Source organism: Euwallacea similis, chromosome 21 (assembly GCF_039881205.1).
Source record: "Euwallacea similis isolate ESF13 chromosome 21, ESF131.1, whole genome shotgun sequence".
Classification (NCBI taxonomy): Eukaryota; Metazoa; Arthropoda; class Insecta; order Coleoptera; family Curculionidae; genus Euwallacea; species Euwallacea similis.
Window position 1 is genome coordinate 2,132,699 of NC_089629.1, and position 27,884 is coordinate 2,160,582.

At 37.2% G+C, this 27,884-nt stretch overlaps 6 protein-coding genes across 9 annotated transcripts in view; 1 reads left to right on the top strand and 5 right to left on the bottom strand.

The window, feature by feature from the left end:
- The window catches only part of LOC136415759 (tachykinin-like peptides receptor 99D), a 152,729-nt gene extending 143,638 nt beyond the window's left edge, over window positions 1–9,091 (bottom strand). Inside the window, exons 1-9 of the mRNA XM_066400541.1 lie at window positions 8,756–9,091; window positions 8,394–8,600; window positions 8,178–8,340; window positions 7,950–8,125; window positions 7,712–7,896; window positions 7,495–7,661; window positions 7,270–7,420; window positions 7,079–7,196; window positions 6,857–7,016 (exon numbers count right to left, since the gene is read on the bottom strand). Of these exons, the coding sequence (XP_066256638.1) occupies window positions 6,857–7,016; window positions 7,079–7,196; window positions 7,270–7,420; window positions 7,495–7,661; window positions 7,712–7,896; window positions 7,950–8,125; window positions 8,178–8,340; window positions 8,394–8,600; window positions 8,756–8,783 (1,355 nt within the window). The 5' untranslated portion in view covers window positions 8,784–9,091. The remainder of the gene's footprint in view (window positions 1–6,856; window positions 7,017–7,078; window positions 7,197–7,269; window positions 7,421–7,494; window positions 7,662–7,711; window positions 7,897–7,949; window positions 8,126–8,177; window positions 8,341–8,393; window positions 8,601–8,755) is intronic.
- Window positions 365–2,914, bottom strand: LOC136415762 (sorting nexin-4-like). The gene is made up of 6 exons (XM_066400547.1): window positions 2,732–2,914; window positions 2,546–2,652; window positions 2,121–2,443; window positions 1,472–2,063; window positions 1,241–1,355; window positions 365–983 (listed from the first exon to the last, which is right to left on the bottom strand). Exons 1-6 carry the CDS (start codon window positions 2,897–2,899, stop codon window positions 936–938), a joined length of 1,353 nt encoding a protein of 450 aa, XP_066256644.1. The 5' UTR covers window positions 2,900–2,914; the 3' UTR covers window positions 365–935.
- On the top strand, window positions 3,807–6,250 carry LOC136415765 (solute carrier family 25 protein Shawn-like). 2 transcript variants are annotated; one of them, XM_066400555.1, is made up of 7 exons: window positions 3,807–4,015; window positions 4,586–4,749; window positions 4,808–5,102; window positions 5,160–5,356; window positions 5,412–5,496; window positions 5,554–5,791; window positions 6,050–6,250. In XM_066400555.1, exons 1-6 carry the CDS (start codon window positions 3,901–3,903, stop codon window positions 5,760–5,762), a joined length of 1,065 nt encoding a protein of 354 aa, XP_066256652.1. In that variant the 5' UTR covers window positions 3,807–3,900; the 3' UTR covers window positions 5,763–5,791; window positions 6,050–6,250. The 2 variants fall into 2 exon arrangements, with proteins under 2 accessions (XP_066256652.1, XP_066256651.1); XM_066400554.1 differs by having other exon boundaries at window positions 3,808–4,015; window positions 5,554–5,725.
- A 765-nt stretch (window positions 9,092–9,856) lies between the features above and the next one.
- Window positions 9,857–15,821, bottom strand: LOC136415970 (synaptic vesicle glycoprotein 2C-like). Of its 2 annotated transcripts, none has more exons than XM_066400907.1 (11): window positions 15,773–15,821; window positions 13,213–13,419; window positions 13,001–13,163; window positions 12,772–12,950; window positions 12,528–12,712; window positions 12,292–12,473; window positions 11,442–11,592; window positions 10,769–10,883; window positions 10,495–10,654; window positions 10,167–10,294; window positions 9,857–10,103 (listed from the first exon to the last, which is right to left on the bottom strand). In XM_066400907.1, exons 1-11 carry the CDS (start codon window positions 15,804–15,806, stop codon window positions 10,048–10,050), a joined length of 1,560 nt encoding a protein of 519 aa, XP_066257004.1. In that variant the 5' UTR covers window positions 15,807–15,821; the 3' UTR covers window positions 9,857–10,047. The 2 variants fall into 2 exon arrangements, with proteins under 2 accessions (XP_066257004.1, XP_066257003.1); XM_066400906.1 differs by lacking the exon at window positions 15,773–15,821 and adding an exon at window positions 14,654–14,874.
- A 1,142-nt stretch (window positions 15,822–16,963) lies between these two features.
- Window positions 16,964–21,620, bottom strand: LOC136415936 (synaptic vesicle glycoprotein 2B-like). 2 transcript variants are annotated; one of them, XM_066400852.1, is made up of 11 exons: window positions 21,357–21,620; window positions 21,083–21,292; window positions 20,859–21,021; window positions 20,629–20,804; window positions 20,384–20,568; window positions 20,142–20,326; window positions 17,838–17,988; window positions 17,589–17,703; window positions 17,371–17,530; window positions 17,191–17,318; window positions 16,964–17,133 (listed from the first exon to the last, which is right to left on the bottom strand). In XM_066400852.1, exons 1-11 carry the CDS (start codon window positions 21,430–21,432, stop codon window positions 17,078–17,080), a joined length of 1,605 nt encoding a protein of 534 aa, XP_066256949.1. In that variant the 5' UTR covers window positions 21,433–21,620; the 3' UTR covers window positions 16,964–17,077. The 2 variants fall into 2 exon arrangements, 1 of the variants encoding a protein (XP_066256949.1); XR_010752666.1 differs by lacking the exon at window positions 16,964–17,133 and having other exon boundaries at window positions 17,371–17,543.
- An 809-nt stretch (window positions 21,621–22,429) lies between these two features.
- LOC136415967 (synaptic vesicle glycoprotein 2C-like) lies at window positions 22,430–27,626 on the bottom strand. Its single transcript, XM_066400903.1, has 11 exons — window positions 27,510–27,626; window positions 27,311–27,425; window positions 27,197–27,253; window positions 25,418–25,579; window positions 25,001–25,163; window positions 24,818–24,939; window positions 24,520–24,761; window positions 24,279–24,463; window positions 23,948–24,222; window positions 23,249–23,408; window positions 22,430–23,189 (listed from the first exon to the last, which is right to left on the bottom strand). The coding sequence occupies exons 1-11, from the start codon at window positions 27,606–27,608 to the stop codon at window positions 23,003–23,005; spliced, it is 1,767 nt and encodes a 588-aa protein (XP_066257000.1). The 5' UTR covers window positions 27,609–27,626; the 3' UTR covers window positions 22,430–23,002.
- Window positions 27,627–27,884: the final 258 nt, after the last annotated feature.

The window sequence follows — 27,884 nt, forward strand, 5'->3', positions numbered from 1 at the left end:
TATCCTCGACCACATGTAAATTCGAAAAAAGCTGTCGTTTACCTTTCATGAATTTTGTAAACATCCACATGGACAGCAAGACGCAAAAACAGAACCAAACGCCTAGGCCCACTTTATAGGCAGTTTCGCTTTGTTTGGTCATTTTTGACTGAGAGCGTAATTTGTGGACAGTTTCAACTTTGGCAACTGATGTCCAAGTGGGACGGTTTGCGAGAAATGGTAGGAATAGTATCGATATCTTTAAATTATTAATTAGCTTGGAAACCTTTAACTCAGTTAGCTTATAAAACGTATTGGTTTATTGGCGAATTATTCCGAGGAATTGTAGGGATCGCTATGATTATTTTAAGGGTTTAAAAATATGAAAGCGAACCAAAAATATATTTCAAAAAATCCAAACTTAACACACCAATTAAATGGTTAAGGAATTAAATAACATCACCTAAATTCTTTTCATGTGAGCCTGACACTGAAATTACTCCTACATTAATAACACGTGACTTGAAATCTGCAACTCCTCCATCAACATTCTTATGTTCTAATTAAACTAAACTTGATACATTTAAATATAGGTACTTAATTTACACTAACCGTATTAGGATGATTGTATTCGTATAAAATAAGATATGGAAACTGCTAAGGGATTATTAGAAAGGAATGTCAATATCAGAAAACTGGATTTAAAGCAAAAATATGTTTCAAAGGTTAGAGTATCACATTATTTTCAATAAATTTTACTATACAAGAATGCCAGTTACGAAGCAAATGTCGGGTTTTAAAATAAATTTTAATTTCTCAAATAGTAGTTTGTTTAGAATAATATAAGATTTTTGAGTTACTATGAAATGTAACCGTGCTACAATACAATAGTACAAGGAATGTAAATATCAAGGGTAAATTTGTAAATATAACTTATCTAAATATGCAATTTACTATCATATATTTTGAAGACAGTCTCGAATTTGCGTCCACGTTTGTAGACCCTAAAACAAAGATTCACATGTCTATATATATTCCAACTCTGTCCATTAAGATGGAAAAGGTTTTAAATTCAGAAACTGTACATTGAAAAACCGTACTTTTTAAATTATAGAATAGATAAAAACAGGGTATGTGATTCGAAGAAATATGAAGAATTTTACTTCTGCATTATCAATTTAAAACTGGGAGAAACAGGGAAAAAGCTGGTGTATTGATTTGTTCCTTGGGATCCTCCGTTAGCACTTCGCTATATACTGACCTTTTTAGCCGTTTTTAGTTGTAAAAAAGCATAACTGGTTACGGTTTCCCTCAAATCCGCAGTTCTCTGTTTCTGAAATCTCTCAATATCAGCCAAAGCTTTAATGGTAAAAGTTCTGCAAATAAGTAGAAGAAAAAATTATCAAAAGTCGCAATAACGTTTAAAAGGACGAGAATGTTTGAAAAGCGACAATGTACCAATTTTTCTACAAATAATTCCGTTTTAACTTACTCTAAGCCTTCTCTGCACGTATTAACAGCAAGAACTCCTTCTTGAATCTGCTGATCTATTTCGTTAACTTTCATTTCTCTAACTTCGTCCGTATCGACGGCTCCAAATAGTCTGGACATCAAGCCGGACTTGCCTTGTTGAGCTTTGGTTCGTTCTACATTTTTATTGGCAACATTCTCCTCAGCATCTTCCAGCTTCAGCTGCAAGAGCTCGCGATTCTTGCAAATTGTCTGCAGCGATTGAGCGAAGAATAAATACTCTTTCAATTGATCGGCCAGCAATTCTTCGTCTTCCAGACTTGCATCGATACACGATGCTAGAGAATCTAAGTAGTGGCCTATTTTCTGCAGGGAGTCGCCCATTTCTTTTTCACTGGCGCTCCATTCACTGAACACTCGACCATAGTTGGAATGCAGCTTATGCACAGCAAATTTTTTTTCAGCCACTCTACATCTTCCCTTCAGGAGGTTACTAAGAATTACCTGTAGCTCATCACTGTGATCTTTCATTACATCAAATTGTGGATAAGATTTCGTTAACCTTATAGCTGCGCTGAGGGACCTCAACTTGTTTTCCACAAGCTGAAAGTATCCTGGAAATAAAAAAATGATCCCCATTTTTTTTTCTAATATGCAATTTTAGATTCTACCATTAGCTTTATAAGACTCACGCCATCCCTCCTCATCTTGCAGGAATTCGAGGTAATGCTTGTCCCAACCTAAAACAGAGTGTGAAGCAACTCTAAGTAGGAAATTTTCTAGCCCCGCTCGACGACGGTCTATGAAGTTGGGATCGAAAGTGTCGTTTGATATTTTCTGCCAGCCAAACATCACCCGTTTCTCTGGTAGGGGTGGCAGAACTATGTAAGGATAGGTGATTTCTAAGTAGCTATGCAATTGTTCAAATTCAGTATATCTTCTCCACACTGTTGAATGTTTCTCTATATTTTTTTCAAATGCAGGATTTATCAATCTAGAAAATCATATTCTTTTAAAAAATCTTGAGTTAAGATGTGAAATACCACAAATTAAAAATTTTAATATAGTATTATGGTTTCTAGTTGTGGAGAGTTACCTAGTTTCAATCAAATACACTGTATAGTATTCTCTCAAATTCAAAGTTCCGTTATTGCGTTTTTCTGATTCTGATACTGATATTTCAATATTATTGAATAATATTTCCTAAAAAGGAATCATTTTGATTAAAAAAAAAACCATTAACTTCAGTTAGGAAGAGATGGGGGCTGGATAACTAACTTACTTCAGGTTTTTCCCTAGCTACCATCTTGGCTGTGGCCACATTATTTTCAGTATCCTTGTTAATAAGTGGTGGAGCTTCTTCTTGAATAAACATCATTGTTGAGCCTTGTGAGGTAGGTATAAACAAGATGCCTCTGTTGTTTAAATCTAAATGCAAAGTTAAATGCATTACATAGACAAAGGTTGAATCAATTAGTCAAGAAAATTAGTTTCTAGTTCATGGCGCATTGCCATTATTACTTTAAACCAATAACCATGATAGTTGCTAGATTACACATTATAAAAGATGAAGAATGTACAAAATTTGGTATAAAAAATGTGTAGAAACTCTAGACTTTAAAAGGTTTCACTTAATGTGAGCTCAGAGTTAATAATTATACTAATTGACAAGCCTATTAGAGAATAATAAAACTGGTGGATATCCAAGTAGCTATCTGCCGCAATATCAACAAAGGTAGCTTATCAACTAGAAAAATGCATGTATCAGTTTTCTCTCCAGTTTTCCCAGCCCCTACTGCAATTATATTTAAACACAAAGCATAACAAGATTTATTTTTAAATAAATAGTTCTTACTTTTTATGTTAATACACTTATTTTACTGCGAAATTCTATTACCCGCAATAAATAATAATAAAATAATTTTAATACAAAATTCAACAAAATCAACAAATGACAAAAAAAATTAAATTTTCAAGTTCCAAGAAACTGTCAAGCCAAGGTATGACAACGCCCCAGGACGAGTCTTAAATAATTGTGGCAACACTGCATTAAATTTTAATTATGATTTTAAATCAATTTTTATTTATTTATGCTCACGTACCTTTTCTTGACGAAATGGTGATAACACCTTAATTATGATTCAAATTTTAAAGCATTAGCAGCGTAAATAAATCAAAAGCCAGACTAGGGATCTATTCAAGACGGTCGACATCAGCTCTATCTTGGTCGAACTACGAGGCCGCAAAGCCCTACAATGTTCTAGAAGAACAATTTATTCCATAATGTGTAATTCCAAACATGTTTTGCTGTCCTTAACCTCAAATCGGAATCCTGAAGCTTATCGAGGAAAATTAACTTCACAAAAATATTTAAAATTGAAATCATTTATTGAAATCAGATAAAAGTAGTAATCATTACATATCGTATTAAAAGAAACGAATTAATGAATAATGAGTTCTTCTAAGGGAGTAGGAACCGTAGACTATGACGATCCAAAATACAGAATCACTCCAGCTCAACAAGCAGCTGCCTCTTGTACTGGAGCTTTGTTAACTTCACTTATCAGTAAGTTGAAAGTTTATTCAAACAGTGTGCTATGAGCATAATCACATAAATGATATTGTTTTCCACATCATTTTTTATTTAGTTTGAGATAGTACCCACATAAATATCCAAGTATTTACCTTTAAGCTCGTCAAGTATCTAACAAGCTTAAATGTTCAGTTATTTTATATTACCTCACATGAACTTGATTTCCACATTTGGTAGGCACATGTAACATATTTCCAAACATCAAAATTAATCAAGAAATTAATCCTCTCTCGTCTCAGTTCCTGAATTTGGAATTTAAAGGTCTGTGAAGTTGACATATTTATGAGTAGCTTTCCATGATTCATTTTAGAGCAAAAGTTTTGCTAATGTGCATGTAGGTCTAGGATTCCTGTAGTATATTTATTCATTTGGGTAAAAGAGAGCCCTTCGTTGTAGCTATCCTTTTTTCTGATCTGTTATGTTAATTTCATCATTCATACACTTATATATTAGTTTTTGTCTTTGTTCATTTATTGACAAAGAATTTATTAACACGTAATAGCACTTAAATTAATTTTTCTTATACATCTACTTTCTTTCTAGTGACTCCTTTGGATGTAGTAAAAATACGAATGCAAGCTCAGCAAAAGGCCACAAACACTTGTTTCTTATATTGCAATGGTCTTATGGACCACATTTGTAGTTGCCAACCAACAGACTTCAAAAATTCATGGTACAAAAGGCCCATCCACTTCAGTGGCACATTAGTTCGTAATCCTTAAATGTTTCTTTTCCACAGTTATATTTATTTGATTGGTTTTATAGGATGCATTTATTCAAATCAGTAGATATGAAGGCATTACCTCTTTATGGAGTGGATTGAGTCCAACCCTAGTATTATCAATCCCAGCGACTATATGTTACTTTGTGACTTATGAGCAGTTGAGAATAAAACTGAAAGCTAAGTATAATAGTAATCGATTACCTAGCGAAATTCCGCAACAACCGTTTTGGATTCCTTTGGTATCGGGAGCAAGCGCTAGGGTGGTCTCGGTTTCATTAGTTAGCCCCTTAGAATTAATTAGGACCAAAATGCAGTCTCAAAAATTAAGTTATCTTGGTATGGACCCAATTACCAAAAATGTTAACTTTACTGATAGATTGGTGATTGTTTCAGAGTTAGGAGATGCACTAAAGAATTTGGTTAGAACAAACGGCGTTAAAGGGCTCTGGAGAGGAATATTTCCGACACTTTTAAGAGACGTCCCCTTTTCGGGTTTATATTGGATGAGCTATGAATCTATTAAGTCGTTTATGAAATCTGATCATCCTTCTTTTTGGCAAAGTTTCATTGGTGGTGCCATTTCTGGCAGTGTAAGTCAGTTCTTTTCAGAAAATTGGTTGTCTTTCATAGTAGTTTTCTTTATAGATAGCAGCTATGGTCACAGTTCCTTTTGATGTAATTAAAACTCATCAACAAATTGAGTTTGGTACTGAACTCTTTAATGAGGAAGGTAAAAGTTTAGTTAATTTGGAGTGAAATTATTTATTTGATGGATATTTTTATTTAGGTAAACCTATAGCTCGAAAGTCCAGAACTACTCCGGAGATATTCCGAGATATTTATTCTCGTTATGGAGTGCGCGGTTTGTATGCAGGATTAACTCCTCGACTGATCAAAGTAGCTCCAGCATGTGCAATTATGATATCATCATTTGAATATGGGAAGGTGTTTTTCAACAGGTTAGCTAATAAGAGTTTAGATGAACCTGCGTTGTAGTAGCTTCAATAAGCAACATTTTTAAGTAGGTATGTTTGCGGTGAATTAATGAGAATTATGAAGCTTTGGGAGAAGGTGTCAATACCAGTAGAAGCATGTTTAGTGAAAAACGTTTTTATTTACTTTGTTTTTGTTGAATAGTGTGTTTGTATGTAGTAAGTAAATTTTTTGAGATTAAGATATGTTTTTTGTTTTGCATTATACACGATGGTTGACAAACATTGCGGAAATAATGTTTACGTTGTTGAAAAGAACGAAATCCTTCAATAAATGTAACTATATTTTAGGACAAAGCAGCCACCCGAAGAAGCTCTGATGACTTTATACAATATAGACAAAGTGCTGCAAATTAAAGTTTTAAAGACTACTAACACAGACCTATAAAGTAACCAGTTTAATCCTACAATTACTATAGGTAAAATTAAACAAGTCTCTTCTATATTCTTTTAAACATATGTTTATATTGAAGCATTCGGGGATCTAACTATTTTTGTATTCTTTTTTATGTATTTTCATTATGAGTACCTTTTGTTATGATGCTTTGTTCATTGAGAAGTAAGTACGTTGATTTTTTGTTATAGTCTAGATTTATTTTAAGTGCATTGTACATATTCATTAAAAAAATAAATAATCAAGAATAAATCCACGTGAGGTAATTTATGGATTATAAAGGGACTACTGAATTATACACAAGGACATGTCTTTGTTGGTAATATATATATTACTCAAATTCAGTCTCATTTTTATACATTCAAAGAAAAAAAAAGAATGTAGAGATCCGAGTATTGTGACGTCACTTCATGTCTTCTTTCCCAGTAGTTTTAATAAGTAGGGTGCAAATTAGTGTCACTGCAAAGGTAAGTAGTAAGTTTTTCATATCACTTGTCCTAAATATATGAGTTGAGAATTTTACCTGCGGCTACACATGTGAAAAACAAAAATGGTGGTACACATCCCTCATTCACCAAAATTGGCATTAACATATTTCCTAAAATGGTAAGAAATCTCCCACTGAATAACGAAAATGATATAGCCATGGCCCTAAAAATATTCAAGTTGATTTGTTGTTACGTGTTTTCTTAACTCTAATGCACCTTAGGGTGGTTGGAAATATCACAACTAACATAATCATAAAAATATCGAAGGCCACTGTTGAAGCTGTTAAATAAAGCGAACTTAGAGTTAGCGTGATGGCGGTGTTGGGTGACCAAATTAGGCCAATTCCGGTGAGGCATGTGGATCCACTCAGAATTACTTAAATAGGAAAACGCACAATTTTCTACGAATATATTAGAATGTTTTATGTGGGTTAGTACCTAATAATCGTTTGCATCCGAACAAATTAATTAAAGTCCCAGCCATAACATATCCTACGGTTATAACCAGTGAAACTAACGTTGAGTTCAAGTAGACATCGAAGCTGTTTTCCAAATTCTGAAAGTGGGCAAATTATTTCTACCTTCGATACTTATTTCGAGTATCGTGAAATTTGCGAAGAAGCCCTTACTACAGAACAAGTATCTTCATCGTTTAATTCCGAAGAATTCTTAATGACTTCCAGAATATTGCAAAGATTTGTGGCCTCACCGTTATGGGCCACCTTGTACTCGTGAGAGGCCTGGAATATTTGAGGAAGATATAAGCGAAGACTGTTTATTCTAGAAATAACAGTACCCGTGTTATTGTCCTGTAGTCCAACAATTGAGTAAATAAATTAAGTTATAATAATTACCCTATTAAAAACAGACCATGCACCAAACAGACAAGCAATACTTTGAATCGGTACTGTTGATTAAATAGGGGTGCGACTTGCTGCCACCCCATGTAGAAGTAGTCTTTCCATGACTTTTTATTTGCTGCAGCCTCTTCCAAGTTGAGTTCTTCTATAAGCGACGTTATCTAAACAAAATAAACAATTAAAAGGAGTTTGTTGAAGATCAGGTACTTACAGGATAATTTTCCTTTAGATCCCGGGTATTCAGTTTATAAATGTATCTCAGCACATCCAAAGCTTCTTCGTTTTTACCAATGGACATTAGGAATTTGGGAGTTTCAGGAAGAAAGTAGAATACGATGAATGATATCAGTGGATTCGCGGTGCTTATGAGAATCAGTAGGTTCCATGCCCGGAAATCTATGAATGTAGCATGTAGGGTGAATATATTAATCTTTATAGTAGATTCTTACTCATAAATCCCAGTGGATAGTCAAGGTTTAAGGGCAAAATAACTGAGGCTATTAAAGGCATAATGCAGTTTGCGATGGAGAATGTCATTCCATATATCATTTGTATTTTGCCCCTGTATTCCGAGGAGTGGAACTCCAGTACATATGCGGTTAGTGCTACATATAAACCCCCCGTCCTGTGAATAATCATGATTAATGTTTTATCTAAAAACGCTTCTATAGACTTGCATGGTTCCTCCTAAGAACTTAAATATCGACAACATGGCGACATTGTTGGAGAAGCAACTGCCAAGAGTAAAAACAGTTTGTAAGAAAAATCCAACGTACAAAATCTTCTTTCTTCCTAAGGTATCTAGCAGGAATCCGCTAATGAATCCTGTTGACAACATTCCTAAAAACATTCAAGCTCAATTGGCTGATTCTGTAGCAAAACCACAAATTTACCAAAGAACGACATGGAGTTAAGAAGACCCTTTTGAGTAGGGGTGAGTCCAAGATCGCATGCTGCAGCTGGAATTATGTAGGAGGGCAACGTGGATTCAAACTGAATAGTCCAGGAAGTGGGGAGGCATACCAGCAAAATCACGACGTTGAAGGTCCCATATTTAGTGGCGGCTATGGCAGGTTCAAACTCCGCTGGACTTTTGCATGCTGAAACGTGAGTTGAGGGTTAGTGAGAGCCAAAAGAAGTTTTTTAATAAATTTTGCCACTACACTTAAACACGGATGCTATGCAAGCACAATATGTAAGTATAGGCAGCGCTGATAGTAAGGTCACTCTACTGACGATGTAAACGACGACTTACTTTTATCGATTTGCACGTTGACTGCCATCCTCACCACTCATAAGCTGAGAAAGCAACGTCATATACCAGGGCTGCAATCCAGTGGCGAATTTATTGCCGCTTATACTGGCAAACATGACAGAAATATTCTTGTGTAAATTTGTTTTACCACCTTTGTTACAAGATTAGTACTGTCGGTTATAAATATTAGTAAGTCTTTGACTTATAAGTGATTTTGTTAAGTTTTTGAAATTATCGTGTCTGAGATGACATTAGAGGTCATTATTTTGGTGACGGACGAATTGAATTGCTGAGATTGTAGGAAGGGACAATGGAAGGAGTGAAATATTATTACTAAATGTCCACAAACAAGACGGGATTATATTGAAAGAGTGAAGTAAATTCTTGTAAATTGGCCTTGTAAAGCTTGATCCATATGCACGTTTTGTCGTGACTGCAGTTTACTTTTGTAATTTTTAATTCCTTTATATTCTTTTCTGTCCTCTCTTCCTCAATTTTTTCTATGGCAACTTTGATAGTTCTAAAAGATAAATTAAAATTCGACATAACTTAAACATTTTTTAGTTAGAGAAAGGGTATTGATGGAAGAGGCGTAGAGCCGGCTTAAGCAAGTCTTGTGCTCTGGGCGAAATTTTTAATCCCTACACCTAAGAAAAACCGCCGATCAGGCAAGTCCGCCGCCGTTCCTGGTCTGCCGCCCCTGGTCGTCGCCCAACCTCGTTCCCCCATAAAGCCTGTACTGAACAGTGGACCTCTCTAAAAGCCGGGACTTTTTTAATCCTTTTATTCCATACCTTGACTTCGTTGAATTATCTGCCTTATTTTGTTGCTATTTATGTTCAATTTGAAGAAAAAAATCGTTGATTCTAAAGTATTTATTATCTTAGATCATTGTTGCTGAATATTTATTGTGACATCTTGTTGAATTAAGAGAATTCTGTAAATTTGATTTCAACTTGTGTAATATGTTATCAGTAACCGATCCATAAGTAAATTTGTCGAAAAAGAATATTTACCCTCTATATTAATTTTGCTGTTACTGTTTGTTCCAAGCGTGGGACGCATAAAGGTGCCTGGGATTCATATTTTTAAAGAAACGCATTATTACTTGGTGTGTGTATTGGAATTAGAAATCACGTTTAAAATTTACCGATTTTCGTGATATAAACGTAGTGTGAACATGTGATTTCACTACTTGCACAGAAGATTAAGAATTTAGCATTTCTTGACGAAATGGTGGAATTTAAGTATATTCTTTTAAAGCTTATTACAAATCTATTACTTAAGTAGTACTACGTTAACGAGGTTGATTCCAGTTTCGGTAAAAGAATACCTAGGAGAGCACAACCTAAAAAATGAAAAAAAAAATCACTTTTTCCGCTACATAATTGAGAAATTTGGGCAACTTTACTTAAACTTAAAATCCCATTGTACACAAATGGCGCAGCACATCCTGTTTTCAGTAAAATCGGATATAGAGCATTGCCTATCACAGCCCCCGATCTACCGCTCATCATAGCTAATGAAACTGTCATAGTCCTGAGAAAATAAAATATATCGAAAATGACGACGTGACGTGAATATATGCGGCGGCCTCCTGCATTTGACGGCCCATTGTTCAAGTTTAGTAAAATACTGCAATTTGTGCAATTTTGTCTGTATTTTGCTGCGATTTGTAGAATTTGAGGTGCCTCAAAATCACAGTTTCGGACCCGAAATATTTTCAAAAATTTGCTTACCTTAGAGTAGTAGGGAACATGTCGACTATTATGGCCAACAAGGTGTTGATCATCACACTACCCGTAGCTATGAATAATGATGCCAAAGTGAGAGTCATAATGGTATTTCTTGAGAAGTACAATACTAGAGCACTTAGTCCACAGCACGTGCTCAGAGCCACTAAAAAAAATACACACACTCAGCAATTTCTGGATGTTTTGCCCGTTTTTTTCCAGTCGTAGTCATATTTTCAGTGCAGCATAGATTGCAATACGGGAAAACACAATTACTTACTGTACAAATTTCTTTTTCCCGTCCTATTGATGATACTCCCAGCTACAAGATATGCAATAATGGTGACGGCGGAGACGATCATGGAATTGTTGTAGACAGAATAGTTGTTGGTGTTCTAAAAAAATTACCTCTAAACAAACTACATTAATAACAAATGTGATCTTCTGAGTAATTATTTTGAACAAAACTGGATCAAGAATGGACTAAGTATTCACCTCGTTGCTAGGATCATTGCGCTTTGAAGATAACCCGGTCTGAACTCACCAGATGTTTTGGATAATTTTGTAGTAAGTAGGCGACTTAGTTTTCAAATTTTGATGTAGTTAGGACAGTTCGAAACGAATAGGAATTTTTGCGAATAGCCAATTAACTTAAGTAGTCCTCTCTCTCATAATGCGGGATTTTTGAAGATATCCAAAAAGAAATCCAACAACCCGATTTTTGACAAATTTAAGCCTTTTTAGACCCGAGCAACCATCAAGGGGTTAAATACTACATTTATTCATGTTTAGATAATTTACTTAAAATCCTCTGTTTCTATATAACTGTTCAAGCACAGGTTACGTATATGGTCAAGAAGTCCGTTTTCATCACATGCTGATAGTTAAACCTTACAATCTTTTATTTATTAATAGACTGAGTATACCTATAACTACTATTAAATAAAACTCACCACGGAACATTGTTTGGACTCAACTGTAACAGTTTTATTAGGCTTGAAAACAGCCAATGCATCACAAAGGGCGGCACTACCATTATGGTTTTGTTCGTAATCGTTTATGGCTTGGAACAGTTGTGGCAGCCACAAACGAAGAGTATTTAAACTAAAACAGTTATAATAGAAGATTATGCTAGTAAGGGCTTAAGTGGGTTTTTTGCGGTTATCCCAGAGATGAAGCGAAGCTGAGGCTACCACCTGGACGAAGCGTTCTATAGACCTTTTAATTCGAGTAATTAGAAATTAATTTTTTCAATGAAAATTATTAATAAATCTAAATAATCTAAATCTCTATTAGTACATCGCTTGCTTTTGGTTTTTAACAGAAGTGAGAAGTTCAGCTCCTTGAAGTCACTATTAGAATTAAATTTCTAGAGTGACTCAGTAAGGTAAGTGTGGCTGTATAGTGATTTATTGGTGTCGCCATTTTTGGGACATGCGAAAAATAACCTGGGGGCACGTAAAATCTGAGGGCCAAATTGTTTGCCCCCAGATTTTACGTGCCAAAACAGAAATTGAAGACAACTGTGAATCCTAAAAAAAATTTCGAATTAAGCTTAGCGTATCTTTGATTCAAAGAATCACATATCAGTATGAATTTAAGATGTGAAGTTCATCGCTTCTGTGGGAAAAATCGTTTTGACGATTTTCCACATGAGAAACACCGATAAAAATTTGTAACAAAAACGGCGGTGACCTCAGCATGACCACTCTCAGTATATGAAGTCTCTTCAGAAGCCTCGCTATAGGCGTCTAACTAAAACTCGTTTCGAACCTCAAAGAACCAAATAAATCTTGAACTCACCTGTTCATAGTAAAACACTGAATTATACAAATTAGTATGATGTTCTTAAGATGAGGGGAGTGAAACAGGGGTTTAACTTGGTTCCAGCCTTCCAAAAACGCCTCCCCTTTCGTTCGATTAGTAGTAATCTTTCCATTATCTTTTCCATGATTAAGTTCTATTTCGTTAATGAGCACTTTAATCTGGAAGAGACAGAAGTAATTTACACCTCAATCGACATGAGACAATGGACTTACTGGATAAGTATCAGCCGGTTTGCCGGTATTCATAGAATATATTTTTTGGAAAACCCGAAGGGCCTTTTCGTTATTTCCAGTTGTCATTAAGAACTTCGGACTTTCCGGAACGAATAGGAAGGCCACTGCGCTAATTAATGGTATGAAGGCGCAGATGAAAAGATATAAATTCCAGGAATGAATTACTGGAAAATTATTGGGAAATTATCAAAGATTAGTCGATGTTAGTTGTGAGGAAGCTTACCAAAACCATACCCTAATTCTTTATTGAAATTTAAAGGCAAAACATAAATGGCCAGGAAAGGCAACACAAAATTGGCCGCACTATAGATAATACCTAAAACGAATTGGGCTTTGCCTCTCTGTTTGCTGCAATGTAGCTCTGAGATATAGGTCGTAATTGCAGAAAACGGGCCATTAATTCTAGAACATTTCCACATTTTATAATTCCTCTTTTCAAATCAGGGACTCACATAAATCCGCCAAAAAACTTAGAAACCATGAGCATGGTGAAGCTTTGCGAAGCGGAAGATAACAGCACAAAGAAGGCATCAAGACAATATCCTATTATTAAGAGTTTTCTCCTGCCGAAGGTGTCACTTAAGTACCCCCAAACAAATCCGGTAGAGATCATACCTGCATAACAATGAAATTAACAAATTTTTATCTCCTGAGCATTATTCACCTGTGTAAGTAACAGCATTAAGCAATCCCTTATCTTCTAAGTTTAGATGCAAATCACATTCTGCTGCTGGGAATACGTAGGACATAGTGGTAGTTTCGAACATTGATGACCATCCTGAAGTGATGGATATCACGTAAACCAACACGTGAAACTTTCCCCATTTAGCTGCCACAATGGCCTTTTCGAAGTCTGCAGGTTCTTCAGGTGCTAAATTTACAAAATTATTTTATACAGAGTGTTTCATAATAGTATATACGGGGGAGGGGAGAGGGTCTGTGCATGATTTTTAGAAAAAAAGTCCATATGAACATGAGTCCGTTTTCCCCTCTTGACTGACCCCTTCCGACTGAAATGCAGGTTGATAAAAAAATGTTTTTTTAATATTTTTTCCTAATACGTCCGTTTGGGGATTGAATATTTTTATGGAAATTGGGGAGCGAAAAACAGGTGTTAAAACACATCTTTCAAGGGGAAAGCAACGTTTTTAATTTTACCAGTGGCGTCCCCATTGATGCGACCTTGAATATTTTAAACGAAAAATACGCCACATCACTGCTTAAAAATATTCTGAATGCTCTTTATTTATGTGAAAAAGTGTCTTGAAGATTTTTTATAAAGTTAACCGTTTTTTAACTTGCAACTGAGAAATCGTATAATTCTTTCGTTTAACGCAATAAAAAATACTCCGGGGGTTTTTGAAAGAGTGCATGATAATATGCGAAAATGGGCCGGGGCATGCATTTTTGCACATGGAGGGCACTTTTAGCACCTCATTTAATTGTTCTTTTAATAGTAACGTAACGTAGTTAATTTAATCTCGCAGTTTTAATGTTAGTTTGAAAATAATGTTTTTTTTTTCATAAAAACGATGAGCGTTATGATAAATACTTAACATACCTTTTTTCTCACAGAAATACGGAACATTCAGAGAATTATTTTTATTTAAAAAGAAAGGAATTTTTCGTTTCAAATGTTCAGAGTCCCATCAAGGGGGACGCCAAAGAGCTTTCATGTTCTTTCCTGAAAACGGCGAACGTTATAAAATTAAAAACGCCATTTTTTCTTTGAAAGAGGCGTCTCTACATCTATTTTACGCCCCCCCCCCCCAATTTTCATTGAAATATTCGATGCCGTAACGGACTTGTCAAGAAAAAACTAAAAAAAAAGTTTACCGCCATGTGTCTCAGGCAGGAAGCGAAAATGGACCATGTTCTTGTGAACTTTTTTCTTAAAATCGCCCACAGATTCAACCCTCGAATATTTGCCATTCTATTATGAAACACTCTGCATAATAATTTACGTAATGTACGTGTAGAATATGCGCATAAAATATTTATTTCCAGAGGAAAAGGCTGTGAACCACTTGGCCTTTATGCCCTCACAATCATCATTTCACAGTATTTTTTCTCGGTTGATACTGTACTGAACTGAGACATACTACCTTTGAATAGTGCCTCCTCTTCGTTACTCTTAAGTTCCATCACTTGACCACATGAAAATCACTCTGTCATTACTTAAGTTACGTGAATAGCTTATAAGCAGTAATTGCGGACAAACATTGTGACGTGAAATGTGTGTATTCATTCGATTTCTGTTCAACCGCAAGTGAAATTTATCGCCAATGATTCCGATAACTTGCACTGATGTTTGAATGTCAATAACACAGTTTAAACCAATTTCATATTTATGTAGGTTATATATTAGCGTAGCGTATGCCAACGTGATTGCTGTTAGCTTTTTCTATTAACAGCAGTTTTAGCGTTATTGTCCAATTTAGACTTCGGCAGGAGTTAGCTAGCAGGAAGCTAATTGTTTCGTACATCGTTTGAAAGTCCAAATTTTCGGTGCAGCAGATGCGTGGAGCTGTCGCAGTGTCTCACAAACTCGAATGCGTTATGTAATTTATCAGAATTTTGCGAGATTTTGTACATGCAAGTAACATGTCGTTCCGCATTGTTGCCACGCTTCCAGGTTTTCCGAAATACCTCGAAAATTCTTGCATACTTACTGAGCGAAACGGGGTGGTTCCGAGACTAAGGAAAGCCTTCGGTCACAAAAGGCAGCATTATTTCCCTTGGCACTTGCCGAAAAATATAAAAAAAAACAAAAATTAAACGTTATCGATTTTTGTAAAACTGCTTAAGATATTCGGTTCGAAATTTCAAGGGAGCAATCTTTGGGGGATAATAAGGGGAACAGTTCCTATGAACACATGAGAAGAACCGCTTCAATTCCGAATTACAGGACATCGAAGCTTAAAAAAATCTTTTTTTTTCAATTAATTTTTGGAGATACGAAAGAGTTTTTTAAAGTGGTGAATCGTTCGAAAGCGAGGGCGCTCCGATCCCCTAATATCGCTGGTCAGTAATGAGAAGACGTAATTAATGGACCTGGACATCACCACTGGTGATAGTAATAAGTTCCTGTCTCTGCCTATGGGAAAGTAAGATACTCCTCCATCTGGGGATTTTTACCTCAATTTTCCTTTAGCAGTAAAAATCTTGAGGGCCTACTTACAGCACACTATCACCAACAGGAGATAAAACCACTTGCAACTTACCTATTTCTTGCCTGGTCGGTTCGCCGGCAGCCATGTCGTAAGATTCTTTTGAATCCCTTGGACACAACTCAAGATTTCATTAAACCACCAACTGTACACTAGGAAGTACTACACCATGTGGATTAGAACGAAATGTATAGATAAAAATTTGCATTTCACCAACATTGCACAACACTGTGCCAATAGGTTAGAGAAATCCAGACTTCTGACGAAACTGGCTAAATTAAACCGTGAATCTGCACTTCTGGAGACCATGAAAAATTGCGTGAGTTTGGGAAACGTTATGGAGTTAAATAATGAAGACCCTGACGTTTATTTATCTAGCTGACCAATTAACATTAAGATATAATTGCTAGTTGTACTGTCGTTAAATTTAGATCAATAAGTGTTGGCATTGGACTCGCTTTGCCTGCTCATCTGGATTTGATATTTCCAGGCCGTTAAAAAATGTGAAAATAGTTTCACTTCTCAGCGAAAATGAGGTCTTTTATTTATATGTTTAAAGCTTTAAGAGGGCAGATGTAATGGAGATTTTTCTTGGCAATCAACGCCAAATTTAAATCTAGTGGATATGCCTGATGGATCCGCTATGCCCACAGGATTTCGCGCAAATTCATAAGTTTTAATCCTATTTTAGTCCTTTTTAGCGAAGGCAGGGCCATTGGTGTCTGATTACTGATAGAAAATAATCGTTATGAAAATTTCACGAAACTTTAATCGGTTTTTCTCCATTTGAGCAGTAACAAGCAAATCTTCGTGGATAATTCGCAGAAACCATTCAAATTATTCCAGAAATATGGTATTTTTAAAAGCCAATTTAAACATTATTGATGACTTCAGAAGGAACCTCAAGAGGTGACTTCAGAAGGGACCCCAGAAAGTAACTTCAGGAGGGACCTCAGGAGGTGACTACAGAAGGGACTTCAGAAGGCTCCTCCGGAGGTGACTTCAGAAGAAACGTCACAAGATAATTTCAGAAGGAACCTCAGAAGGCAACTTCAGAAGGGACCTCAGGAGGTGACCTCAAAAGGTAACTTCAGAAGGGACCTGAGAAAATGACTTCACAAGAAGTGTGGACAGCTGAGTTCTCTATAAAAACACCTCGAACTTGACCCATAGTCTTACAGCTTTCCATATTTCCGCATATCTTTAGGAATTTCAGACTAAAGTAAACCCTACTTAGTGCGAGTATATTACAAAATTTCTTAATTTTGTACAGCTTGTTGAGAGCTTTATTCTATGAAAAGTAAAACGTAGCGACATGTAGCCACGCAGTGAAGTTAGACGCGAATTCTCCTAGTGGAACTACGCCAAGGGCTTCATGTCAGTGTTGGGTATCATCAACGTAAGTAGAGCTGCGACTGAAATCGGATTAATTTTATCAATACGCAATGGACATGAACTTGTGCGGTACTCACCACACATATAACTACCAACAACGAAAAAGGGGGCCTCGCAACCGCTTTCCAGTAAATATGGAAAGATAAAGTTCCCGATCATGGCCCCTGATCGGCCGACCATCATGCCCATCGATATTGCCATTGTTCTAAAAATATTAAAACTTTTTTAATATGTACTCGGGTTTTTCTGCGCCAAACCTTAAAGTTGTGGGAAATAAATCCACGGCTACAGAAATCATGACGTTGTTGGATACAGATCCTCCTGCGATGAATATTGAAGAACTGGCTATGGCCACTTCAGGTGTAGTGGCAAAATACATGGATATGACAAAAATAGTAGAAAATACCAGGGCTACGACTAATCGGTGAATCTGAATGAAAATTAAATTTACTCGGTTTGGTTGAGGTGGGCTTACATAAGATCTTATTCTTGCCGATGAAGCGGATGAGCGTGGCAGCAACGATGTTGCCGCACATGGCAGTAGCTCCCACTATTATTGAGTTGATGTAGATTCCAGAATTGTCTATATTCTAACAGAGAAACATGTTAGGACTTTTAAATGCATTAGAAGCAGCGTGGATCGTATCAGAATTTTCTTCAAACCATCATCTTCAATAATCGAAGACACATAACTTCTGAGAAAAGCTCATACCTAACTACTTACAACAAAACATTCTTCTGCAGTCTGATTTTCTGGCGCAGAGAGCGAGGTGTCCAGCATTGTACATAAAGCTGCAGATGCACCATCATGGTCAACTTGGTAATCAGTCATCATTTGAAATATTTGCGGCAGCCATAAACGCAACATGTTCACGCTTTCATAAAAAAATTACTTTATATTATCTCTGGAGTATTGGGAAAAAGAGTGATATTTTAGAGTCAGTGGGGATCAAAGGGTGCTCTACAGGTTGCCGAGATATTGACGTGTTGAATTTCAAGGGCGTAAAGAACGACAGAGCTTTTCTTCGTTCTCTCTATTTCAAGCGTTGCTCCTTCCATAAAAACAGCTTAAGGATTTAGCTTTCACAGATTTTCTACTGAAAAATATTTTTTATGGCAACGTCTTGTACAATTTTGATTGCTTAGAAAGTTGCATCATCGAGAGATGGTGCGGGAATAATTTTTTCTACATTTTGTCCTTCTACTTTAGGACCGGTCCTTCAATGTCCAGTCAAGGAGCGATAGCGGTCAGTCATCAACCAACTGGCAGAAGAGATTTTTAAAATGAAGCTCAAGCTTATCTTAACTATCTCGAACACCTCCGTAAATAACAACGATACCTTGACTGATGCTTTAGCTTGATTGCAGTTCCTTTACATATGAAGCCCTGGTTTTGTAGGTGTATGTGGGAGTGGGAATGAAATTATTGTTGAATCAAATTGGTCGATATCATTTTTTGACTTGGCCAATAGTTTCAATACTCCCACATGCGTTTATGGAATCAGAAGTCAGTTTAGCAGGACCCCAAAGACCAGAGTTTCAGTCTGAAATCGAGTGGTTTGGTCGATAAAATGAACTTTAAGCAATTTCCTCAATTTCCTGCCGGCAATTCTACTTTTCTAATCAAAGTTTAGTCTGTACATTTTCGCATATTTGTAAAGTTTAAATTCAAGGCGAATATTTGAAACTCTTTAGGATGTCTATTTATAGGAGAAAAACAGATGTTTTTAGAATTTTTTGTTTGTTTTTGGTAGTAGGTAACATGTCAACAAGGCTATTAAAAAACTTGTTTAGGTTTTTTCTCTCGACTCAGACAAATAAAAATACCCAAAAAGTTCCTTTAACGCGAAAGCAATCAAATTATCCTGATATAAGTTTTACAATTTTTTACACAACAAATATAACTTTCAGATTCTCACAGTGTCCCAAGTTGTAGTCTAGAAGTGACAATTTGTCTGATTTCATCTATACCAGGTGTCCATTAAACATACGGCAAAAATCCAAGGCCTTATTTCTTGGACTGTTCTAAAAACAGTTTGCTTTTTCATGATTTTTGAAAAATCTCTTTGTTCGAAAGATGCAAGGTAATAAAAATTTTCGACAATAACAACATTTCATTGCTAAACATTACAAGTAAAGCTTCTTAATCTACAAGAACTGTTGAAAATGACTATTTGCAGCTAAGTTGCAAGAATCTAATCTTTTCCTCATTGATTGCCGAATCCTTTCAAAAACATCAGGGTCATTTCTTATTGAGTAATACTCAGCAATGATTTTATTTTTCAAATCTTCCACGTTTTCCACTAGAGTATTATAAACTAATGACTTTAAATGTCTCCATAGGAAATAATCCAGGGGGTTTAAGTCTGGGGATCGAGCAGGCCATAAGTAAGGTGCACCTCGATGGCGATTCTTTTTACCGATGAAGCAATTTTCTCAAGAAATGGATTGGCCGAGATGGACCTCACAATAACTATTTCACTCGAGGTAGTTATTTTCAATAGTTTTTGTAGATTAGGAAGTTTTGCATGTAATATTTAACAATAAAATGTTGTTATTGTCGAAAATTGTTCTCGTCCAGTACCTTCGGCACAAAGAGATTTATCAAAAATTATCAGAGGGCAAAAGATTCTTTGAATATTCCAGGGAATAATCCCCCGAATTTTTGCCTCATGTTTAATGGACCTTGTATACAGGACGTTCCAATTATGCCTGAACACCCCTTTGGTTGGAGCTTCTCCGTATTCCATGAAAAGAAAATGAAAATAGCCGTTTTGTGTATTGTTACCTCAAAAGTCTAAAAATGTTTGTTGCTTCATCTATTTCTGATAATGCCAGAAAATCCTGAAAATAGCTGAAAAGTTTGATGTCTCAAAAACTAAAAACCTACGCCTTGCTCAGAGATGACGATAATAAGCATATCGCATTGAACACCCTTAAAATGTTGGTTCTTTTGGTGAGTCTTAAATTAACCCAATTCTCATAACCATAAATCATCAACCTGATTATGAGTTACTTGAACACTTACCCCATCGTAAGAAAAAGAAATATGAAGCAGGTCAACAACAGCTTCATCCCATGAGGCTTCAGGAAAATCGGTTTCAGCTGCGAAAATCCTTCTTTAAGTGCCTGTTTTTTTCTTTGTCTTCCAATTGTTCCTTCAAACCCATTTCTATTATTAACACTTTTAGTTTCGTCCGCGAGATACTTTATCTGTTAAACAATTCTCATTTTTATAACATAACCGTGTAGGAGGTAGCACGTACTTACGGGATAAGTTTCAGGTGGCTGTCCAGTGTTAATGCTGTAAACTTTCTGGAACACTTTCAAGGCTTTCTCGTTTTCCCCGCAGGTCATTAGAAATTTAGGACTTTCCGGGAAAAATATAAAGCAAATTCCGCTCAAGAACGCCGGAAGTCCTGAGATTAGCAGGAATATGTTCCACGAATGGAAGCCTGAAATTGGATTTTCAACGGTTACAAACTCTCAACTCAGAATGTGACAAATTTTCTCACTCATATTCATGAGCTGGAAGTCCAGATTTTGGGGCATGATCATCCAGGCCAAGGCGGGGAGGACAATGGAACTAAAGCTATTGCTGGTGCCTATTATCATTTGATAAATCGGTCTGTATTTAGCGCAGTGAAACTCCGAGATATAGGCGCTAACTGCAGCGAAGGGGCCATTGATGCTAAACCATAGCACCTCTTATATGACTATTAATCTTGCGTTAAAAATCACATACATTAGACCTTGGAGGTACTTCGAAACCAACAATAGAGGTAAACCTTGAGTGAGGACGCTCATAAATACGAATATTGCATCTAATAGAAAGCCTATGATCAGCAGCTTGCGCCTTCCTAGGACATCGAACAGGAAGCCCCAGATCATGGCACTGGAGATCATTCCTGCAAAGTTCACAGCAATTTTCCTGAATTTGAGACGAGGAGGGCTTCTAGGGAATCAAACCTGCGTACGTCACAGCATTCAGTAGTCCTTTGTCGTTTAAAGTTAACTCTAAATCACAGTGAGCAGCCACGAAGGTGTATGACATGGTTGAGGTGTCGAAGACTGTGCAAAAGCTGGATAACATTGCCAGAAATGCTAGCATTATGTTGTATTTTCCAAATTGCGTTGCGACGATTGCTTCTTCGAAAGACGCAGGTTCTTGCTTGGACACTACACGAATTCCTCGTAGTGACACGCAGTTCCTGATCTGTTATGTAATTTTGCTTCCACTTACCTTTTCTAGAAGACAATCTAGTGTCGGTCACACTGCTAGTTTTCCTGCTATCTATGAAATCTATGTCTATGTCCATAGTGGCAAATTTGAGTTCCGGCACATAGGCTTAGAAGTGCCAACTTGCTTTGATAGTGATGCTACATGTAATATGTAATATTCAAGTCGCACTAAGTTACGCTATTATATAGAAAGACATCCAATTTGTGTAAATATTGAACAATGATTTAGGGTTTGTTTAAAATCTCTCTGTTATCGTTACTTACGTTGTACGTGTCATTTCGTTATGATATTAGAAGGCATGAAGGTTTCCTAATTAAATTTTTTTAGCACATTTCGCTGGGATGGCTCAGTATAGGTCGTTCCGGATTGAAAGAATGTTATCCCAATACAGGGTGCACCCACCTTCCATTGCTAGCAGGAACTTCTTGAGGTCCTTTGGTGGGAACGATCCACACTTCTTATTGCTCTAATTTATTATTTTTTGCCGCCTTTTTGTCAAGATATTTCGCGTCCTGCGCTTGAAAAGGTATTGGGTTGGCGAATACGTTCGTAGAGTTTTATGTTTTATTTTACAATAATTTGTTTGCGGCTTGGCAAAGCGTATACAGGGTGTAACGCATCAGCATTGAGATTTTTCGAGGGGCCACAGTACTCTGCAAAATAATTCAAAAATGCTAATCATCAACGAGTCAGTCAAAAACGCACCATTTTCGGTATCATCACGTAACCGATCACCGCCTTTTCGCTCTCTATTAAGCCCAATAAGACTGGCTCAAGAAACTCTTCGACGCCGGACCAGGCGATTTTTGGCGAAACGGTACCAACCGATTGGTTAAGAGGTGGATTGTTATTTTTGTATTACAACTATTGTTTTTCTTCAATTAAATACTCAAGGAAACTTACGTGCAACTTAGGAGCTTTTGGCTTTTTTCCCAGAACGTCGATCGCCATTTCTTCCACTACCATTCAGCACCTTTGGTATTTGGTAGTTCGCTCGACGAGAAAAAATGCAACAATCGAAAGCGGCAAAAGAATCGAGCGATTCTTCTCGGAAGGTATGTAAAATCAAAAAGTTTTATGTAAAATATAATAAAATTTATTCTTACGTCACGTAAGTACCTGTTCATCAATATACAAGGAACTTCAGTTCTCTATTAAGTAAAAGGTAATAACACAGATGGTACAACCTTAATCTAAATAATTTTGCTAATCCTATACAATTCTAATTAAATATTAATATCACATGCAACGTCTTAAATCAAAATTGATGTTGGGTGTAGTATGAATCGGGTTATAGAATAGTAGAGACGCACCTATACCCGCTGATCTAGTATGTGGGTGAATTTTTAGGTGCCGCAAGGGGATATCTCGATTACCGTTTAATCGCTATTTAAAATGAGATTTTTGGATTGGAAACCCCCACAACCTTTTCCTTCCAAAAATTTTATTTTGAACAGGCAGGCGGTTCCCTTGGGACGCTTTAAAAATTCACCCTGTAGGTTGCAGGCATCTAATTTGTTATTTTAAAATAAATAATATAATATAAAATATATGTAAACAGTAAAAGTTAATAAGAAGTCAACGGTAGTGTCACAGATTCTTGCCCCCTTACTTCCTACTATATCCATAAGACTCTAATTAAATACCTATTTAAGTGTAATGTAATTTTCATTTCTCGGTAGTGCCACGCACAGAAGTCCGCTCACAATCAGCATTATCCCGAATAGGTAGATGGGTACCACACAATTTAAGTCCAAAAGGGCCCCAAAAATTAGGTTTCCAAAAATAGCCCCCATCCTTCCGCACGTTGCGGTAGTTGTCAAAGCTATTGCTCTAGTATGGGAAAACCAGTTGTTAATCAAATTCTCTCTGAAAAACATGTTAAAAACTACCTTAAGCTTGTGGGAAATAAGTCAACAACCACGCAGAAGAGGATTGCTTCTAAAATACTGGTCAAAGCTTCAAATATGCAGGACAAGGCCAGGGTTTGGCCCACTGAAGACACCCAGTTCAGGGAAAGAGTGGAAATCCCCGACAATATCAGGCTGAAAACTGTGAGAAATTTTTAGATTAGCTTTCTTCACGTGCGATTTATTTATAAAGAGCCCTTCATAGTCGTCTTCAGTCCATCAGCTGAGTCATTAGAGTTCTAGTAGAATAAAGCACGTTAAACTCCTAGTAGGATAAAGTAAGCAACATATGTGCAGGGCCGACTTTAGCAAGTTTGACGCCCTAGGCGGAATTTTTAATCACCGCCCCCCTACCCCCAAGAAAACTGCCGGCCAGGAAAGTTCGCCGCCCTTCCTGGGCCGTCGCCCAACCTCGCTCCCTCACAAGGCCGGTACTGCATATGTGTTTCTTATGGAACTCACAATGACTCTAAGAAGGATTACGCCTTTGACCGAATAAAGGTCTTTGAGGAATAAAGGCCTCAATCTTCGGCCCCGGGCGTAATCTCCTTTCAGCCCTTTGGACGCGAACAACTATGATATTTAATCGACTCGTCCGTTTATGGATTCGCTCGCACGAGCACTAGCACATCATTTTACCGTGACATAAGTAACTATGATTTTCAAGTATTTATGATTTACCTAAAACCGACTTTTTTCCCACTTTGTACATAAAGTAGCTCAGCGACACAGATGTAGGGATGCAGCTGAGTCCGATAATCAGGGTATCGAAGAACACGTTGTTGGCGATAGATGGATCACAGGTGTTCATAGCTGATTGGTCAACGATATTCGAGGAGAAATTTGCTTGAGACACCACGCAAACACTGATGGCCGAATGATCGTCAGGAAACCTCTGGTGGTATTGGCTGAAGCGGTCGAAGATTTCCGGAAACCACATTACCAAGGTGTAATAGCTATTAATGTGAAATTTAGTAAATTAATGATCCTTAAAGAGGGGGGCGATGTCTACCTGGCCATCAACCCAAAGTCGGCTAAGCACGTGATGGTTAAGTACTTAAAATACTGCTCATACACTAAATGCTTAACTGAACCACAAAATTTCGAAACGCTCTCTGTAAACTGGTTTTGGTCGCTCATGGAAGCTTTGCTGCTCATCATACCGTTGTTGTTGCCCTCGCCTTCCAACATGCGAATCTATGGAAATCCCTGCATAATCAAGGGAATTTTGAGATCATAAGGGAAATGTATACCGGGAAACTTTCAGCATGCCTTGCAGTGTTACAAGAATAAATCTTCTGGAAGACTGTCTTCGCCGCCTTGAATTGTCCTTTGGATATAAGGAACTTAGGCGTCTCAGGCAGGAAGTAAATAGAAATGGCGCTTAGAAGACTAGGTAAGCTGCAGACCAAAACAAAGATGCGCCAGGGGCTGAAGTCGCTTCCATCATCGAATATTTGCACAGCTTTTTTGTTCAAAAAACACCAGGCTACACCTGAATACGATCGTTTCAGTAGGTGTGCGAAGCCCTGGGGCAAAAATGTAGCTCACCTGGAAGAACGATGACTCCAATGTTCCAGAAGATTTCCAATTTCCCTAGATATTTGTCTCTGTCCTTCACGGAGAGAAACTCGCCCAGGTATGAGAATACCAGACTTGTAGCTCCAATGATCCTATAACAAGAACGTCTTTTGAGGACGACAGAAACGGTAATTATGAAATCTGAGGACATACCCGAATCCATTTAGAAATCTGCATATCGCGAAGAGGACGTAACTTTGCACAAAGGAGGATACGAAGGCCGCCAGAAAGTCCATCGATAAGGCTAAAATAATCGCAGTTCTTCTGCCTTTGGAGTTTGCTATGGATCCCCAAATACTGCATCCAAATAACATACCTGGAACAGGGATTTTTTTGGGAAGTTTGCTTAATTAAAACCCCGTCGGATCCCGATTCTTTCCATGTGGAAACCCACTAAATTAGCAATAGAGCCTTGGAGTAAAAAAACGAGCATTATGTGAATTAAAAGCATACTTTTCACTACCACAACATGAGATAACTTCCTTCCAACTTATTTTTAGATAGAGACCATCAATCTTTATCTTTCAGTTCAGAACAAACGGTGAAAAGCGGTACAATGTCATAACGTACCTAATAACGGCACAGCAGATAGTTTTCCTTTATCAGCAGATGATAAGCTGAAGTCACACTCTGCCGATGGTAATACAAAGGACAGCGTAGTGGAACTTATCGCACAAGTGGCGTAGATAACCCCGCTGACTGCCAGAAGGACCTTCTGGAATTTTCCAGTGCCTTAAAAAAATAAACCAGTGATAGTGACGAGGAAGCGCTCGTTACTTGCCAGAAACGTGCATGTTAGAGACGAGATTACATAATTATATTACAAAAATAATATCAGTAAATAAAAATAATTAGAGTATTTAGCAGCTTTACTGCATACAATGAGTCAAACCCTTTGTAAACAACAAATCGTGATTTCTAAAAATTTTAAAATGGAATGAGGTTTTTCATGATTTATTAAATTTGTTTACGTGCTTATCACATACTTATTGGAAATACTTTTAGGAAGAAAGGAAGCTGTTGCGGTTTTACTTACAGGATCTCTCAAAATATTCTGTAAGCTGTGCTCTGTAAGCCGGCACTCTTGCAGGCCTTCGGCTTACAGAATACAGCTTACAGAAGATTCTTACAGACTCCCGGCTTACAGAATACCGCTTACAGAACATTCGAAAGTCTTACAGAAGCTCATACAGGCTTTCCCAAAACCGGAGTGCAGTTTCAAATGCCTCAGAAGGTTCCGTTCTTAAACGTTTCGGCTAACGGAGACTTCTCCGATTATCCAATTTTGTCGCAAACGGTCGCACGATCCAATCTTTTCGACTGCGATCCAATTAGATTCAATTCCGTTGGTCGTGCGCACACGCGATCCAATTACGTCGTATCCAGCGAAATCATACTGTCTGGAAGGACTGTGTGTGGCGGAATTCCTTAAATCCTAAAACCTTTAATTGAAGCAGCAGTACGATTTTGCCGAATTGGTCCGTTTGTGTAGTCTGATCCCCTTAACAGAGTCCTACAACTGATCAAGTCTAGGGGGTCCGGCTGCGGGGTTGGATCGTGTGTGGACGCTCTATATGTATACTCTTTTGTACAGTATTGGCCCATTTGTCTGCCGCGCTGCGTCGGATTAGACTGTGAGTGGCGACCTTTAGGAAACACGGAATTGAGTAAGGCATTTGGTTTTAGTGGCATTTTCTCCATCGATGAAAAAGGAAAATTCGATTTTCCATTTAGGGAGCAGAAATACGTATACTTAGGTCGCAAAAAATTACTTTAAAAGGTACTACAATAGTACCTACTGAGCGCAGACTGACCTGTGGGTACAACGGCCGGAATTTATTTAAAGTATCATATAAACTACACAAAATTGCGATAAGTAACCATGGTTTTTATGGAACTTTTGAAAAATTCGGCTGTTCGAGAACAACATGTTTATTTCATGTTTGTCCGAGGCTGCCTCCTGCTATCTGGCTTGAAGGCGAACGTTGTGGACTTGATTTAGGACTCGTAAAGGAGATGTTAACGTGCCAAACTTTACTAATAAAAATTGCTTAAAACCGAGTTTTCAGCTCGAAAAATTTGAGATTTAAAGGAAAATAAACGGCGGCAACCTCCTAAATTAATTTTGGCCGAACACGCATATCAGGAGATATGTTGAACCATGTTGCTCGCGGGAAAAATTTAGTTTTTTAATAGGAGATAAGGAGAGTATAACAGTAATTTTGTCTTCGTGGAAATTTTCCAGCGAATAAATAGATAAGAAGGGGAAACGTGCAATACCACACTCAATCCACTAGCTTATCGCTGAATAAACGCCAATCTTCTCCACTCACATCCAACTCCTCTTACCTGCATAACTGATGGCTGTTTCAAAATCACATCCGCAGTCTCTCGAAACATCCTTTTCTGAAATTAAAAGCAAAATCCTATAAAAGAAGCACTATTTCAATATCTTTTTGCTACCTCTTTGAAATTCTATGTCGACATACACTTCATCATCGCAAGTCACGTTCGGAGGCATTTTTCTCTTGACCACCTCGTTTAAACGGCCACATCGAACTGAATGCGATCTCAATTTCTGTCAAAGATAGTTCCTTGATTCATATTATTTTTAGTCCATTGTAAACAATAAATATGGTTATTAATAATAGATTTGATTTACATGTAGTACAGCAAAATCACATAGCAGCCTTCTAGTTGATGAGTCGCATGCATTGGGCGGGCAGAGCGGCGGGGATGAAAGGGGCTCTAGGGTCCCCATTCCATGATAGATTGGTATTTTCGTGTGTTTCCCTGATTTCTTCATTTTTCCGATCTGTATGATTTTGGAAAAGTGAGGAAATCACGGAAATTCGGGTACCACCTTCAATCACAGAAAATCTTTCGATCTAAGGGCGATAGCAGCGCAGTTTCGTTCGGGATTCAGGAACAGATTTGCATTTTTTTATCTCCTTGTATCAGCATTTCCGAGTACATTGCATTGACAAAAATATCGAAAACATTGATATAGGGACATGTTTGCAATAAATCCTATCGA

Excerpts from the sequence above, each read along its gene's own strand:
- LOC136415762 (XM_066400547.1), bottom strand. The coding sequence starts at position 2,899 with ATGCATTTAACTTTGCATTTAGATTTAAACAACAGAGGCATCTTGTTT. Across the intron at positions 2,653-2,731 it reads TAGCTAGGGAAAAACCTGAA|GAAATATTATTCAATAATAT; the intron begins GTAAGTTAGTTA and ends ATTCCTTTTTAG. Across the intron at positions 984-1,240 it reads AACTAAAAACGGCTAAAAAG|GGTCTACAAACGTGGACGCA; the intron begins GTCAGTATATAG and ends TCTTTGTTTTAG.
- LOC136415765 (XM_066400554.1), top strand. The coding sequence starts at position 3,901 with ATGAGTTCTTCTAAGGGAGTAGGAACCGTAGACTATGACGATCCAAAA. Across the intron at positions 4,750-4,807 it reads TCCACTTCAGTGGCACATTA|GATGCATTTATTCAAATCAG; the intron begins GTTCGTAATCCT and ends TTGGTTTTATAG. Across the intron at positions 5,103-5,159 it reads TCAAAAATTAAGTTATCTTG|AGTTAGGAGATGCACTAAAG; the intron begins GTATGGACCCAA and ends TGATTGTTTCAG.
- LOC136415970 (XM_066400906.1), bottom strand. The coding sequence starts at position 14,693 with ATGGAACTTAAGAGTAACGAAGAGGAGGCACTATTCAAAG. Across the intron at positions 12,951-13,000 it reads AAGTTTTTTGGCGGATTTAT|AATTAATGGCCCGTTTTCTG; the intron begins GTGAGTCCCTGA and ends GAAATGTTCTAG. Across the intron at positions 12,474-12,527 it reads AACCGGCTGATACTTATCCA|ATTAAAGTGCTCATTAACGA; the intron begins GTAAGTCCATTG and ends TGTCTCTTCCAG.
- LOC136415936 (XM_066400852.1), bottom strand. The coding sequence starts at position 21,432 with ATGGACATAGACATAGATTTCATAGATAGCAGGAAAACTAGCAGTGTG. Across the intron at positions 17,704-17,837 it reads CTGCAGAAGAATGTTTTGTT|AATATAGACAATTCTGGAAT; the intron begins GTAAGTAGTTAG and ends TTTCTCTGTTAG. Across the intron at positions 17,531-17,588 it reads CGGCAAGAATAAGATCTTAT|TCGTAGCCCTGGTATTTTCT; the intron begins GTAAGCCCACCT and ends TTCACCGATTAG.
- LOC136415967 (XM_066400903.1), bottom strand. The coding sequence starts at position 27,608 with ATGGGGACCCTAGAGCCCCTTTCATCCCCGCCGCTCTGCCCGCCCAAT. Across the intron at positions 27,426-27,509 it reads GTGATTTTGCTGTACTACAT|AAATTGAGATCGCATTCAGT; the intron begins GTAAATCAAATC and ends TATCTTTGACAG. Across the intron at positions 23,409-23,947 it reads GGGAAAAAAGTCGGTTTTAG|TTTTCAGCCTGATATTGTCG; the intron begins GTAAATCATAAA and ends AATTTCTCACAG.